At 47.5% G+C, this 14,860-nt stretch overlaps 1 protein-coding gene across 1 annotated transcript in view; it reads right to left on the reverse strand.

The window, feature by feature from the left end:
• Nucleotides 1–14,860, reverse strand: part of SLC22A16 (solute carrier family 22 member 16) — a 315,817-nt gene that overhangs the window by 111,950 nt on the left and 189,007 nt on the right. The window contains exon 4 of the mRNA XM_085612126.1: nucleotides 6,426–6,975. Within this exon, the coding sequence (XP_085468252.1) occupies nucleotides 6,426–6,975 (550 nt within the window). The remainder of the gene's footprint in view (nucleotides 1–6,425; nucleotides 6,976–14,860) is intronic.

Raw genomic sequence — 14,860 nt, forward strand, 5'->3', positions numbered from 1 at the left:
GTAAAGAATATTGGAAAATAGAGCGGTCAAATTCTAAAAAATCTGAAGGAAGAGATATAATGAGCAGGAGTCCACCAAAAAAGAAAGTTGTAATAAAAGCTAGATGCTATATAGGTATGGGGTACGAGCGTTGTAGATTCTACAGTGATGAAAGGATATGTGCAACAAAGTTGAAAAGATGTAACTCTTTAGTATCGTTGTGGTTAAACTCTTATACAATGCTTTAGCATAAACATTATTAGTACTGGCACGTTGTGAAATACCGAGTAAAACCACACAGAAGCGTGGAAATAACACAAAACGTGAAGAGCTAAAAAAAACCACACATTTTTAATTAATTAATGTAATAGATAGAGGGTAGGTAGAAAAGTGAAAGAAAATAATGTAATTCTTGGAAGTGTTGATGGCAAGAAAACAAAAGTGCACCCAATAGCTGTATGCCTGCCCTACAGGCAAAAACAGAAGAGCAAAGAGGGCCGGAAAAAGAGAAAGGAAAAGAAGATATGGGATTTTCCAGCAAGCGATAATAACGGACAGCCAAAGATATTGAATGACAAATGGGTGATTTGTCGAGTAGGCATCCATCTCTGTGGAAGCCGAGAAGCAGAACAGGCCCTATTAGAAAGGAAAGAATACAACGACAAATAAAGTGGTCTGTGACACAAAGAGGAAATGAGAAAAGAGCGCCAAGAATAAAGTGCCATCAGCTGTGCCAAGATCTGTTGCCAGATCGGAAAGAATAAGGAAATACGCCTTTTTGTTTTGGCACGGTCAAGTAAGAACGTTTTGCATATAAAGAAGGACAGTCTTGGCAGAGAAGACAGAGTAAAACCCATATCGACCGTGCCAAGAAGCACGTTCATTGGGAACGAACAAGATGTTACTGTATCTTAAAAATAAACCCGAGCAATGTGTTAAGAGAGAGGGTCTTCAGAGTAGGAAGCATGACACTGTCACTTAGTGCACAGGGATCATACACATAATAAAGAAATGTTAAACATTAACATCGACTAAAGCAGAGTTGTAGGGAAGAATTCATACGTGGAACTACTAGGACGGAAAAGGGAATGGGAAATCAGAATAGAGAACTAGAAATTGAGGGGGAGTAGGTAGTAGGGAGAAGGAAGGAGACACACACAGTGAGTAAGGTATAGCCAAAGAGAGGGTATTGATTTTGGAGGAAAAGTAGAAAGCATGGGTGTCAGAAGATACCTGGGGAAGAGGAGGAGAATAAAAAGGAGTTCACAGTAGAGACATGTTAACGAAATTTGGAAAATAAGTGCAAGATATTGGAAGCAGAAATAAAGGTCTAACGATAAACATTTATGGATAGCTAAAGCAAAATGGCCTGGAAACGTCATCCATTCAGCCTGAATTGTTCAAAGTGCGATCAAAAGGCATTAATAGTATGAGTGAGTGACGGTTGAGGCATATGAGAAGAACAAAATGGATAAAGAGTGTATAAAGAGTTAACAGCGTATGTCATGAATAAGCCCAAAGTCAGGACAAACCGAGTTTGTCTCCAGAAAGAAACAAAGGGAGTAAGAGAATTCATGCATGAATTGCTGACGAGAAAGCAGGGGAATTCAGATAAAGTGTTTTATAATGTAAGAATGACAAAGGAGGGGTGTAAGTAACTAGCCATGTAGGCAGTGCAAGACAGCCAAGTCCATATTGGTAATTAGGTTTCTCCTGGAGTTCCGTGGCGCTCCGTTGGCGGCGAGACCACAACAACATGTTAATATGGGTAGGAAGTGAACAGTCCTACTATGGCTTTAAACAGAGCAGACAAGTTATCTTGAGGCGGCACATGGCCCAGCTCCTTTCATAGGGCAGTCGTAGAAAAAGTTCAAAAGGTTTTCAACTTTGCCTAAATATTCACCACATGCGTTTCCTAAGGCAGAACGGCTGTACAACAGTGCACACTTTGTGTGAAGTCTTTTTTTTTAACAAGTTATATAGTGTGTTTGCATGTGACTAAATGCTCTTAATTTTCCCTTATTAGGAAGAGAGATTTTAATGACCAGGGCTGTATCATTTTGGTCAAGTGGGAATTCCAGGGGTAGACCTCAGGTCTCTGGTACACAATCACAGCCTTCCCACCAGATCACTGTGCACTGGAAATCGAGCAGATCCCTTTCAAAAAAGGTACATGTTGTCAGGGTTTCCATAGATCATCCACAATAAGGAGCATAAGAGGGAATTACAAAACAGGTCGCCCTCCACTCATAACAACAATATATCAATAAGTTTAAAAAAGAAAACACAATGCTGCAGACCACTTCAATTAATAAAAATAATTGAAGTGGTCTGCAACATTGTGTTTTCTTTTTTAACCTGAGTGGGCTGATGGCATCTAATAAAATTGGCATTGTTGCGAGGGAGTCACAACTCATTTTAGCTTAGAGAAGCAAGTTTATCTTTTCTCTCACTATGGGGTCTTAATGGGATAGCACACGACAAGCACATGTTGTGCATCCTTTCACATATCACTATGTTCTTTTTTCACACTTCTTAAAATTATCCTTGACACTGATTTCATTTTTCACGGTCTTGAAAGTCACCAATGATGAAGAAACGTGAGCAGACTGGTGAGTACCTGCCAGCAGCTCCCTTGGTGATGCTTACGTGGGGTACTGTCGGACCTTTCACACATTTTTTCTTCATATGCACTAACATATGGGGATAAATGCGGGGTTGATTGACAAACATTTAAATTAGGACACCAAGGCCCAGCAGGGAACTGCATTTTTTAGAAGCCAGTCTTTGGGCGGAGAGTTTACTACTCAGCCCTTGGGTTCCTTGGAATGATTACTTGTCCATGAACAAAATCAGGTCTTTATTGATATATTAGGTTTTCCATAGAGTCAAACCCTAGAGGTGACACTTTCAAATGCACAACAAAAATGACAGAGCTGTTCCTGTAAGTGGAAAGATAAGGGAAGGGAAGAGGGAAGAAATTGTGTTCACGGACAATTGAAATATTGGATATTGAGGCCCTCACACAACCTAAAGGGTATCGTGATTCACGTACCCCTTCGGATGTATCGCGTCATCATCGGGCTGCTCCTGCGTCGAGTCGGCTGGTGCAATACCCGACGGGCTCTTGTTTAAGGAGCACTTTAGTGGAGGTCTTTTTATCCAATGAAGCCGGTAGTTGCATGGGTGTGTGGGGCCCTAGGGTGATGTAGATGAAGTGTGTTGATTAAAAATAGGGGTCGAAGTGCTTACTCAACCAATTTATTAGGAAGCCTTCTCCCCTAATTAAAAAACTATGAGGTTGAGTGTTACTAACTTAGGGTTATAGACTAGGTTATATACACTGCCTCAATAAGGTCGACATGTTTCTCGCTCCATTAGAGAAATACTCTGGCGATTCCTCAGGACCAAAAGATATTCTCTATCTACATCTAAAATTCATCATAATATCTTAATAAACAGTGAGCATTCTAAGTCACAGTTGTAGTGTTACCTGACGCTCGGTCTACCCTAAGAATTCCTAAGGATAGTCCACTGCAGTTCCTGGTAGATAAACGCAAGGAGTTCCTCGCGTTTGACACGCCGAGTTCGTGTCTCGTTTACACCTACCCCGTTCTACCTCTTCCCTTCCCTTATCTTTCCACTTACAGGAACAGCTCTGTCATTTTTGTTGTACATTCTGAGGGCACACACAGCTGGACCTTTTCATAAAGCGCCTTTACGCCCCCCCTGTTCATTCTTTGGATACTTTCAAATGCAGTCAGTCTTTTCCCTCTCCCTTACCAAGAGGTCACCTTGAACAACAGAAGCTGCAATTCCACTTCTCACCCTCCCATTCACCCAATAGAAGGGCGCAGAAAATCCTAACCAGCAGCCCCTTACTAACAAAGTCTTCATGGAATGTCTAAAAAGATATTGAGTCTCCATCCTCTTCACTTCAGTTTCTGGGTCTCCATGGCATGGAAATGCCAGGAATACACTTCTTCTGACATGAGAGGCTGTCCTCGCCCTCCATCTTGCGCTACGCCAAAACACAGGCATACAAATGGATCCCCCCGGCTTCATTATTCTCTCTCACACAGAGAGTCCTGCAAACAGAAATGCTCATTGTGCATGCATGCGCACTTGGCATGCACATGGGATGTCAGTGCAACATTCTGTGTTTTACATAGCTGTGGCACTTTACATCTAAGAGGTCGGCAGGCTGCACTGTCTCTGGCTCAGAGAAAAGGTTTGGTAAAGCTACAGATTAATGGAACATGTTATGCTGCCATCAGCAACTCTGTGTGATACACCCATGGAAAGAACAATGGTCTACTATCTTCTGCAAGTACATGCATGGTGGACCTCTCCAGGTCATAGAACAGGGCCTGGACCTTGCAGGGACAGGGTTAGACATCTGTGCACATGCTAATTAGTTTGAAGCTAAGACCAAAATGAAAGTCAGGTTACAAGTTTCTCGTGCAGTTGAACACTCAGGGCTGGGAAACATGCCCGTACACCATTCAAGGGATAGTCCAGTCCCAAGAGGATGTCACCAAAATAGGATATTGCCAGAGAAGATACATATCAGCCCTCATTTAAGTCCTTACTTAAATGTCAAAGGTGCTAGGGAAGGAGGTCTACTCAACAAAGGCTTGTCTTTTGTTTTAGATAAAACTGTGCCCACTACACAAAAACATGCTAAATGTACCTCCAGTTGTGATTTCTGAGTTATCCATGAGTTATGTACATATCTTGTGTTCTTGGCATGCATCCTACTTTTCCTACAATTGAATTTTTGGTCGATGAAGACACTGAAGCACTGACTTGTAGCGAGATAAACTGATGTCACCAGGATTAGGCACTGGTATGCTGGGAACCCCAAGATCATGGATAGCTTTTCCCTAAGATCAACAGCTTCAATGTACCCAACACCATCCAGAGAAGACTACTGTGTTTTTGGGTTTGTAATTAATACTATGAGCCAAACTTGAAGGATGAATATTAGAAGACATATGCTCCAGCATTTGCAGAATCCCCTTTTCAATGTTTACATTGTTTACCCCACCCACATTTTCTGCTTCTTTTAAACACAGCTTAAAGCTCTTGATATTTCCATGTATATGAAGCTCAATCATTACTTTACACTTCCAGACCCTGGGCTGACTAGCTGTCATTGCTGAAGTGGTAGTCCAATGGTAGCATAGCAGCGGGCAGACTGTTTACTTGAGTTCTAGGGCCAATCAAAAGTACCTAGCACTATCACACATCCAAATAATGTTTCCTTCTAATGTTTTGTATCTTCAAATTGCATGCCATCTCAAAGGGCCTTGTCTGCATTCCAAAAACCCTGCATGAAAACATTGACCTTGACTTAAAACTTCTGATCGTTGCCTCTCATTTTTTCTATTCACCTCCTTTTATTTTCCATCCTTGTCATGCCCCGTTTCGCTGAGATCAGCATGTTTTGTCACATGCATGTTTTACATAATACCTTTTATTGAATTCCTGCAATTTTCCCACACCTCATCTTAAAGATCGCAATCTCTCCCTACAACCTAACAACACCTAAACTCCTTTAGCCCATCTATTAATCCTATTAACCATTTCTCATAAACACACATACCCCCTGCACCCACAAATGATCACACTTAACTTCCATTAATTTAATATATCACAAAGAAACTGGAATAAATGCATGGAATGATTTTCTTGAGAGCATAAGATTAATCTCATAACCAACAATAAACAATAACCACTGGATTAACCACTAGATCTGGGTTCAGGCATTATGTGTTCGAACTCCTCATCAGGTGTAGTAAGCACTATATAAATGCAGCTTCAATACAGTCCAATTCAAATACTTTTGTATGAGCTTAAGACTGTTCTCCCATCTTGGTGGGTGTCTTCGCTCCACCCAGAACCTCATGGGTCAGCAGAACTTCTCTTACCTACAAAGGACCCATCATATAGAAAGTCACATGACTTCAAAACTGGATTCAAAGCAGGCAGTCCCTCTGCTTAAGGGCTGAGTAATAAATTGTAACACACTGATCATTAGACCTGATAAACCTTTTACTACAGTGTTCAGGATGTGTAGTCAGAGAGAGACTGCTGGTTATAAAAATAAAAAATCTTTTACAAACCAGCATGGAGTGCCAGGTAAGCCCAATGAAAAAAGCTTATCCACTTTAGGATAAGGTTGAATCAGGAGAAGGTACTGTGTAACAAGCAATAATGATGTGTGAGACAGGGGTAAATTCTCTTTGGCTTTCTCACAAAGCACCACTGTCGCCAAATTGTGTGCACCATTTGCCGATTTCTCAAGTGAACTATGGTTGTGTGTAACTTCTAGTTCAGTAGCAACTGCTGTAGAAGGCAGCAATCTGTAGATAACCCCAAATGTAAAACTGTAACATTTACATGGAAAGTATTGATAGTAATTAAATAGTAAACATATTTACCTGTGAGGAACAAATTGAAATACTCATTGCCTCCGAGATTGACTGAGCTCAGAGAGAAAACGTAGTATCCAAGGCTCCCAGTAAACCAAATTAACCAAACGCTAATGGTTCTTCTAGCAAGGTTACGGGTAGTAAACAGATCTAAGATGCTGTGCTTCTTGGCTGTCAGTACTTCATCTCTGTCTGTCTTGTTCACAAGCAGACCATCCTTCTTAACTGGAAACAGTTCAGAAATCTTCAATGGTGTGCTCACTCTATTGCACCTCTGTATTGTATCAATCAGTTTTTGCACTTCAGTGTATCTGCCCTGTGATAGAAGCCAAAAAGGAGTCTCCGGGAGCTTCCAGCAGCACAACAAAAATGGTACAGTTGCTAGAGAAAGACATATCTGGTATATCCACCAGGTCCTCACCAGATATCCTACTATCGCCACTACCATAATGCCTACAGCAAAGGCTGCATGGACATGCATGGCAGCCCAGGTCCGCACTTTAATTCCAATGTATTCTGTCACATAAACAAAAATGACAACCAGGTAGCCACTTGAGACCTGAAAATAAAAAAAGACAATTTGTTCAGGAAGTCTTATTGAATACATATACATTTTCTTACTTGAATAGTTGTATGCCACAGTCATCAATCCTCCCTAGAGTTAACAGTAGGACCAAGTAGTATACAACATCTAAGAATTGTGCAAAATCACCACTCCAAAGCATGTGCACATGGGGGACATTTTAAGAAGAGCATCTACCATGAGTCCTAATTTATAACACCTTTTTTGCTCATAGCTTATCAAATGTGACAAATTGTATTGTTGGATGAATTGAAACAGAAGACTGAATATAACTTCTACTGAACAGAATGATGACTGGTTCACAGAGTGATGAACTCTTTGTGTCGATATTATATCTAGCAGAAATTCCAAAATAGCTTAAATTACAAATACCTAGGTGATTTGTTCACTGCCTGTTGTTGCTAGGGTCAATTCTTGGAACTATATTGTGCATTTAGTTTAGAATATGTTGTACAAATAAATGCTCTTGGGAATTCGAAGTCCCAATGATTTACAAAATCAGGATTGACAGAATTTTACTACTGTAAATGGGATTTGCAAATATGGAAATTCTTCCGGTATTTTGAAAGTCACATGTTTGTATTTTATGGGGTTATGGCAGATTTTGGGGTATTCTCAAAACCCTACGTTAAAATAATTCAGTGAACACATACTAACCTATAGGTCTGTGAATATTCACCTATCCCTTGGAACTTGTTTCCTACCCTGAAACACTCACAAATGTTTACAAGCTGAAGAGTAACTGCATTTCAGTAGTGAAATGGTAAAGGGTCGATGCCAAATCAACAGTGTTAGGAATGAAGCTTCTGGTTGTCTAAGATATACACCCAGGCCAGGCAGAACGCAACACTCTAATCAGGGCAACCTAGCTACACAACGAAGATAACCTGTGTTCACCCTCTGCTAGCTTGGCGCAGAACATGCAGGCTTTTCAACAGAGGCAATGTGAAAAGTATGAAAACACGACTAGAAAGACCACACAGGTTTAGAAATATAGATTGTTATTGTTAGAAATGGGATTTCTGGTTGGCTGAGGCTTGCGCCAAAGCCAGGCAGAAACCACCACTCTAGTCAGGGCTGGGGAGTTACACGCCAAAGATAACCCCTGCTCACCCCCTTGGTAGCTTGGCACGAGCAGTCAGGCTTATCCCGGAGGCGATGTGTAAAGCGTTTGCGCGCGCACCCAGCAACAACACCCAAGGCCCACCACAAAAGAAACTCCACACAAGGTATTATATAAAAATAGCCTTTGTATTACCAAAACACATTAGATTAAAACACACACTTTACGATGTGCCAACAGGCACGGGCAGAGTTTACAAGGGATTATATGTACAGGGGACAGGGCCACGTGGATCACTGTCAGGAATTAGCACTTTGTAGAAATTAGCACTTAGAACATAGGAATAATACTTTAGAACATAGCACATACAATCACTGTAGCACTAAATAACACATGTAGCACACGACCAGTAACTACTGGTAACAGGTAAGTACCACCTACGCAACCCTAACCACCTTAGGAAAATATCGCGCAGAGAACCAGGACCTCACTAGCACCACCTGTACTAGGGAGAATAACCACCTAAGTATCACAATACCTGTAGGGGTAGAAGCACATTACACATGATGCATCACAACACATTCAGAGGTGTAGGGAAGGAAAACACATGATGCATAACATACATTCAGCGGTGTAAGAACAAGGCACATGACGCATAAAAACACATTCAGAGGTGCAGGAAAACACAATTGCGCCCAACTCACATGAGTCACCAGGTACCCTAGGGGAGGGCACAGCACAGCAAAAACTGTCCCCAGGCCAACTGGCCTCTCAGGGGTGCAGAAATGCCCAATATCCAGCAATGTCAGGGCGCGACTGCGCAGGCTGCGCAAGCCAGGGCTCACAAGGCACAACCTAAACGTTGCAGCTGCCCACTAAGTGCTGGCCAGCTGGGAACTGACTTATGCCATACGTTGGAGCATGCCAGCTCTAGAAGAATAATGCCCCAGTCACTTTGGAGCGTACTCGCACTCTTAATCAAACAATGCGCCCCGTCGTTGGAGCCTCACAGGCTCTAAACAACCACTCTGCCCCCGTAACGTTGGAGTCCCACTCGGGGGACTCTTTAAAAACACTGATGGCCCCTTAAACGTTAGAGCGGCCCGCTGCCTCCCGGGGCCGCTCTGGTCATCAACACAAAATGTCCCCGTATGCTGGAGCGGCCCGCTGTCAGTTGCGGGGCCGCTCTGGGATCACTACGAGAGCCCCTTTCACCATGCATCCAAGAGCCCCCACTCACCGGGTTCCAAGGGAGGACTCCAGGCTTCTCGTAGCGCGGAGGGGCAGGCACCGACAATGTGCCCCGCGCCCCCTCCGCACCAGCTCCGGCCGCACTTCTCCCGTCAAGATCCAGCGCGGGGTGGGCTCCCGCCTGGATGCCTCGGCTCTTCACCTGGGCTGCAACCGCGCGGGGCTCCCTCAGCTCACGGGAGCCCCGGTCACTTCCTCGTCGTTCCGCTTCTCTTCCGGGCTTCAGCCCCGCCCACACTGAGGCTGCCGAGATCCACTTCCGGGTCGCCGCGGGCAGCGCGGCGGCCCAGTGTTCTCGGCGGCTGCGGCAATTACGGGGTAGGCTCCCGTGAAACAGGCAGAACACGGGGTGGGCACCCGTTTTAAACAACGCAGAAATCCTTCCGGCGGCAATACCGCGGGGTGGGCACCCGCTTCCTGGAATACTGAGGGTTGCGAGGGAATCTCCACGCCGGGGATTCCCTTTTCACCGTGGACAGCTCAGGGCTGCGGAGTAAGCATGCTCCTCTTTACTCTGGCAATCTGGCGCTCACAAGGATACAAGTCAAGCGCTCTGATACCCAAGGAAGGCGCTCCTCTCACTAAGCCCAGTGGTTCTTCAAATTAAAAGCACAGCGCTAGAGTCCAAAGCACAAAGGGTCTCAAAGAAGAGTCCTTGAGGCATTAAGGGGGGGCAAAACAGCCCCCAGCAAAGGCAGAAGGGTCCCAGGAAGAAGTTCTCCAGGCATCCAGGGGCAGGGCAGGGCCCAGGGAGGGAAGCCTTCCCCTGGGCCCCAGCAGCAGCACGCCCCTGGTAGATTCAAGTACACAAACAAGAACATCTTCATGGGGTCACAGCCCCTCTTTTATACACCAAATCCTTTGTTCTCAGAGTGCAGGGAAGGGGCGAACCAGATACAACTGGTTCCTGAGCACTTTGTTTTGCTCAGCCCCTCTCCCTATTCAGAGAGCAGGCCAGAGTCATCAGTCGCACCACAGGGGGCGGAGCCAGCATTGTGTGGGGAAAGCCCAGCCCTATTCAGGTCCTAGGTGGACTCCTCCCACCCATCTAGCTGCTGATCTCCCCATTCACCACTGGGTGACTCCACCTGACTCTGGGGATTCCCTAGCCCGTCACATGACCTCAGGCAGCCAATCGCCAGACAAGGCACTCATTTCACACTGCACACAGAAGTGCCCACTTCTAGAAGTGGCACTTCCACACTAGATACATGCACGCCGCACACATCATCGTGCAGCATTTTATCACACGAGTCCGTACATACCAAACTCGCACCTGCACTCCCCACGCATCAGGAACTACCAGGGACACACACATTCCCCATTCATTCCTATGGGAGGGCAGGCCAACCTCACTACACGCACGCACTTTACCCTGGGACACAGTGGTAAAGTGCGCAGAAGCCAAAAATCTCTAACACCAGGTCACAATAAAAAGCAAAAAGTTCAGGGGTGACCCTGCCAGAAGGGCCAAGTCCAACACAACCCCCTTCCAGCCAAAACGCAGGATAGACCAATCACCACCGTGATGGGCTTCCCTGCTTTGGGCGATAGAACACGGACGCGGGCCCGCACGGCAGGGACACCCTCCGGTTCTACGCCACTCTGAACCAACGTGGTTCCCTCTGAAACAAACTCTCAGTCCCAACTAGGCTACCCCACTGGTACTCCCTAGTTGTCCATGGCCAGGACCAGGCCCTAGGCCACCCAGATACCACTGGTCCTTGCCAAACCCAGAGTGGGGGGTAGTAACCCCTGGCATACAAGCCATTCTCCACTCACCCTCTCAGTGTAGTTCCCAACTACCACTGATCCTTCAACCTAGGGTCCACACCCTAAGGCTGACCAGAGGTCACGGGCAAGAGTGCCCCACCCTACCTCTACTTCTGGGGTTCCGCACCCTCCCAGGGAAGCACCCACCAGAACACAACTCTCCCACCAGTTCAGGACCTCTCTCCATCAACTGGTCTACCACCTGGGATCTGGAGACTCTTGTCTTCAGAAAAACAAAGCACACAGCACAGTTTCTCTTCCAGCAGGGGGACACAGCACACAGCAAAGTCCCTTAGTCCTCTACCTCAGCAGAAACAACAAACTATAGGTTAGCCCCCAGACACACATCAATGGCGGCACTCAGCGTCGAATCCGGTCTGTATGGATTCCAAGGCGTAGCTTTTCCTAAGTCTATTCAGCTGTTCTCTTTGGCAGGGATTCCCCCTCGACCACAAAGTTTCCAAGCCTCCCAACCTAGGGTCTAAACCCTCAGGTTGCACCAGGGTCAGAGGCGAGGATGCCCTCCCTCTGCACCCCCTTCCAGAGTTCTGCACCCTCCCACCTAGGAGCGGTACCCCTGGAAGACGAACCGGTCAGGACACTGATTACAGATGCCCTTCCCTCCAGGTCAGACTGAACCTGAACCTGGCCTCCCCAACCTCGGGGCTTAACCCTTTGGTCAGACAATTGCCCAGCGAACCAGGACTTCCGGGGGAGCACGCATGCCCCCCCTTGAGGGTGACACATAACTAATGGGTCGTGTGACAGTCTGCCTGGCTCTAATCTCGCGACCTCCTGTCCACCTGACAGGGCGCAGAGATCCCCCAGGACAGAAGTGGCGTCACCATGGTCACTCATTGGTCGCTCAGCCCTTCTGGCTGGCCCCTGACCCAATGGCTCTTCCACTGGGGACTCTTTCCCCCTCTCACCCCTCAACCAGGACTTCTGCACCCTCCACTTAGGAGCGGTACTGCCCAACACCAGGACCCCTGGAGCTCTGGTTACAGACACTCCACGTCCTCTAGACACTGGAAGATCCTCCTCAAATGACCTACAAGTACAGCCTAGGCCCCCGACCTGGCGCTCCCTTAGGGAACCCTCCAGGCCCTGAGACGGGGTTTCGGGCCACCGTGGGACACACCGTCCCACACTCACTCCATCTCCACTGAGACCAGACGTGAGCCCCTACACCCCTCCCATTCCACTGGGACCTAGCTGGGCTACACTGAACCTCTTCCCCCACACAGGAACAGAAGATACCTAAGCCACTACTTTTGGAATCACTCCGCAATGCCTCTGCAAGACCTCTAGCACACAGCCAGAGGTCCACCTTCAATGCAAGCTCCTTATCACAAAAAGAACTCACACTCCTTTGTCCAGTGCAATACATCACTCATCCACACACCCCCCCAGACTGGTGGGACAGTTCCTCACTGCCCCTGAATCTCAACCTGCACCCCTCTTACTGAGTACCAGGTACCATACTCTGGGAACGGGAATGGGGCTTCCGGCACTGGACACACTTCTGCTGCCACCACTGGATCCCACCCTTACTGGTGAATCCAGACACTCACACTACGCTCAGGGGATAACCACCTTCCTGAGCTAGCTGTTTCTCCTCCACACTCCCTCTCTTCCCTCCTATCTACCCATACCTCTGGGGACAGGAACAAGGATTAGGCACTGGACCCAGCAAGGGACTCCCTATCTATGGGAACCTCCCCACCTACTGGCGTCCCGCCCTGTCATTTTCTATCTTCTGCCACACAACATAAAGGCGCAGAAAACACCATTTAAAAATGACACTCTTGAGGAGAAAACAAAATCATAAACAATAATCCCCAACATGTGACTATCTAAAATGCTGAGTTTTGTAGTGTAGCCAGTCGCTGCTGCGGTACAGCGCAAACGCAAGTCCTATCCCACCGCCGCCACCAATGTTAGAAATGGGATTTCTGGTTGGCTGAGGCTTGCGCCAAAGCCAGGCAGAAACCACCACTCTAGTCAGGGCTGGGGAGTTACACGCCAAAGATAACCCCTGCTCACCCCCTTGGTAGCTTGGCACGAGCAGTCAGGCTTATCCCGGAGGCGATGTGTAAAGCGTTTGCGCGCGCACCCAGCAACAACACCCAAGGCCCACCACAAAAGAAACTCCACACAAGGTATTATATAAAAATAGCCTTTGTATTACCAAAACACATTAGATAAAAACACACACTTTACGATGTGCCAACAGGCACGGGCAGAGTTTACAAGGGATTATATGTACAGGGGACAGGGCCACATGGATCACTGTCAGGAATTAGCACTTTGTAGAAATTAGCACTTAGAACATAGGAATAATACTTTAGAACATAGCACATACAATCACTGTAGCACTAAATAACACATGTAGCACACGACCAGTAACTACTGGTAACAGGTAAGTACCACCTACGCAACCCTAACCACCTTAGGAAAATATCGAGCAGGGAACCAGGACCTCACTAGCACCACTTGCACTAGGGAGAATAACCACCTAAGTATCACAATACCTGTAGGGGTAGAAGCACATTACAAATGATGCATCACAACACATTCAGAGGTGTAGGGAAGGAAAACACATGATGCATAACATACATTCAGCGGTGTAAGAACAAGGCACATGACGCATAAAAACACATTCAGAGGTGCAGGAAAACACAATTGCGCCCAACTCACATGAGTCACCAGGTACCCTAGGGGAGGGCACAGCACAGCAAAAACTGTCCCCAGGCCAACTGGCCTCTCAGGGGTGCAGAAATGCCCAATATCCAGCAATGTCAGGGCGCGACTGCGCAGGCTGCGCAAGCCAGGGCTCACAAGGCACAACCTAAACGTTGCAGCTGCCCACTAAGCGCTGGGCAGCTGGGAACTGACTTATGCCACACGTTGGAGCATGCCAGCTATAGAAGAATAATGCCCCAGTCACTTTGGAGCGTACTCGCACTCTTAATCAAACAATGCGCCCCGTCGTTGGAGCCTCACAGGCTCTAAACAACCACTCTGCCCCCGTAACGTTGGAGTCCCACTCGGGGGACTCTTTAAAAATACTGATGGCCCCTTAAACGTTGGAGCGGCCCGCTGCCCCCCGGGGCCGCTCTGGTCATCAACACAAAATGTCCCCGTATGCTGGACCGGCCTGCTGTCAGTTGCGGGGCCGCTCTGGGATCACTACGAGAGCCCCTTTCACCATGCATCCAAGAGCCCCCCACTCACCGGGTTCCAAGGGAGGACTCCAGGCTTCTCGTAGCGCGGAGGGGCAGGCACCGACAATGTGCCTCGCGCCCCCTCTGCACCAGCTCCGGCCGCACTCCTCCCGTCAAGATCCAGCGCGGGGTGGGCTCCCGCCTGGATGCCTCGGCTCTTCACCTGGGCTGCAACCGCGCGGGGCTCCCTCAGCTCACGGGAGCCCCGGTCACTTCCTCGTCGTTCCGCTTCTCTTCCGGGCTTCAGCCCCGCCCACACTGAGGCTGCCGAGATCCACTTCCGGGTCGCCGCGGGCAGCGCGGCGGCCCAGTGTTCTCGGCGGCTGCGGCAATTACGGGGTAGGCTCCCGTGAAACAGGCAGAACACGGGGTGGGCACCCGTTTTAAACAACGCAGAAATCCTTCCGGCGGCAATACCGCGGGGTGGGCACCCGCTTCCTGGAATACTGAGGGTTGCGAGGGAATCTCCATGCCGGGGATTCCCTTTTCACCGTGGACAGCTCAGCGCTGCGGAGTAAGCATGCTCCTCTTTACTCTGGCAATCTGG

The sequence above is a fragment of the Triturus cristatus genome, chromosome 6, assembly GCF_964204655.1.
Source record: "Triturus cristatus chromosome 6, aTriCri1.1, whole genome shotgun sequence".
In the NCBI taxonomy this organism is placed as follows: domain Eukaryota; kingdom Metazoa; phylum Chordata; class Amphibia; order Caudata; family Salamandridae; genus Triturus; species Triturus cristatus.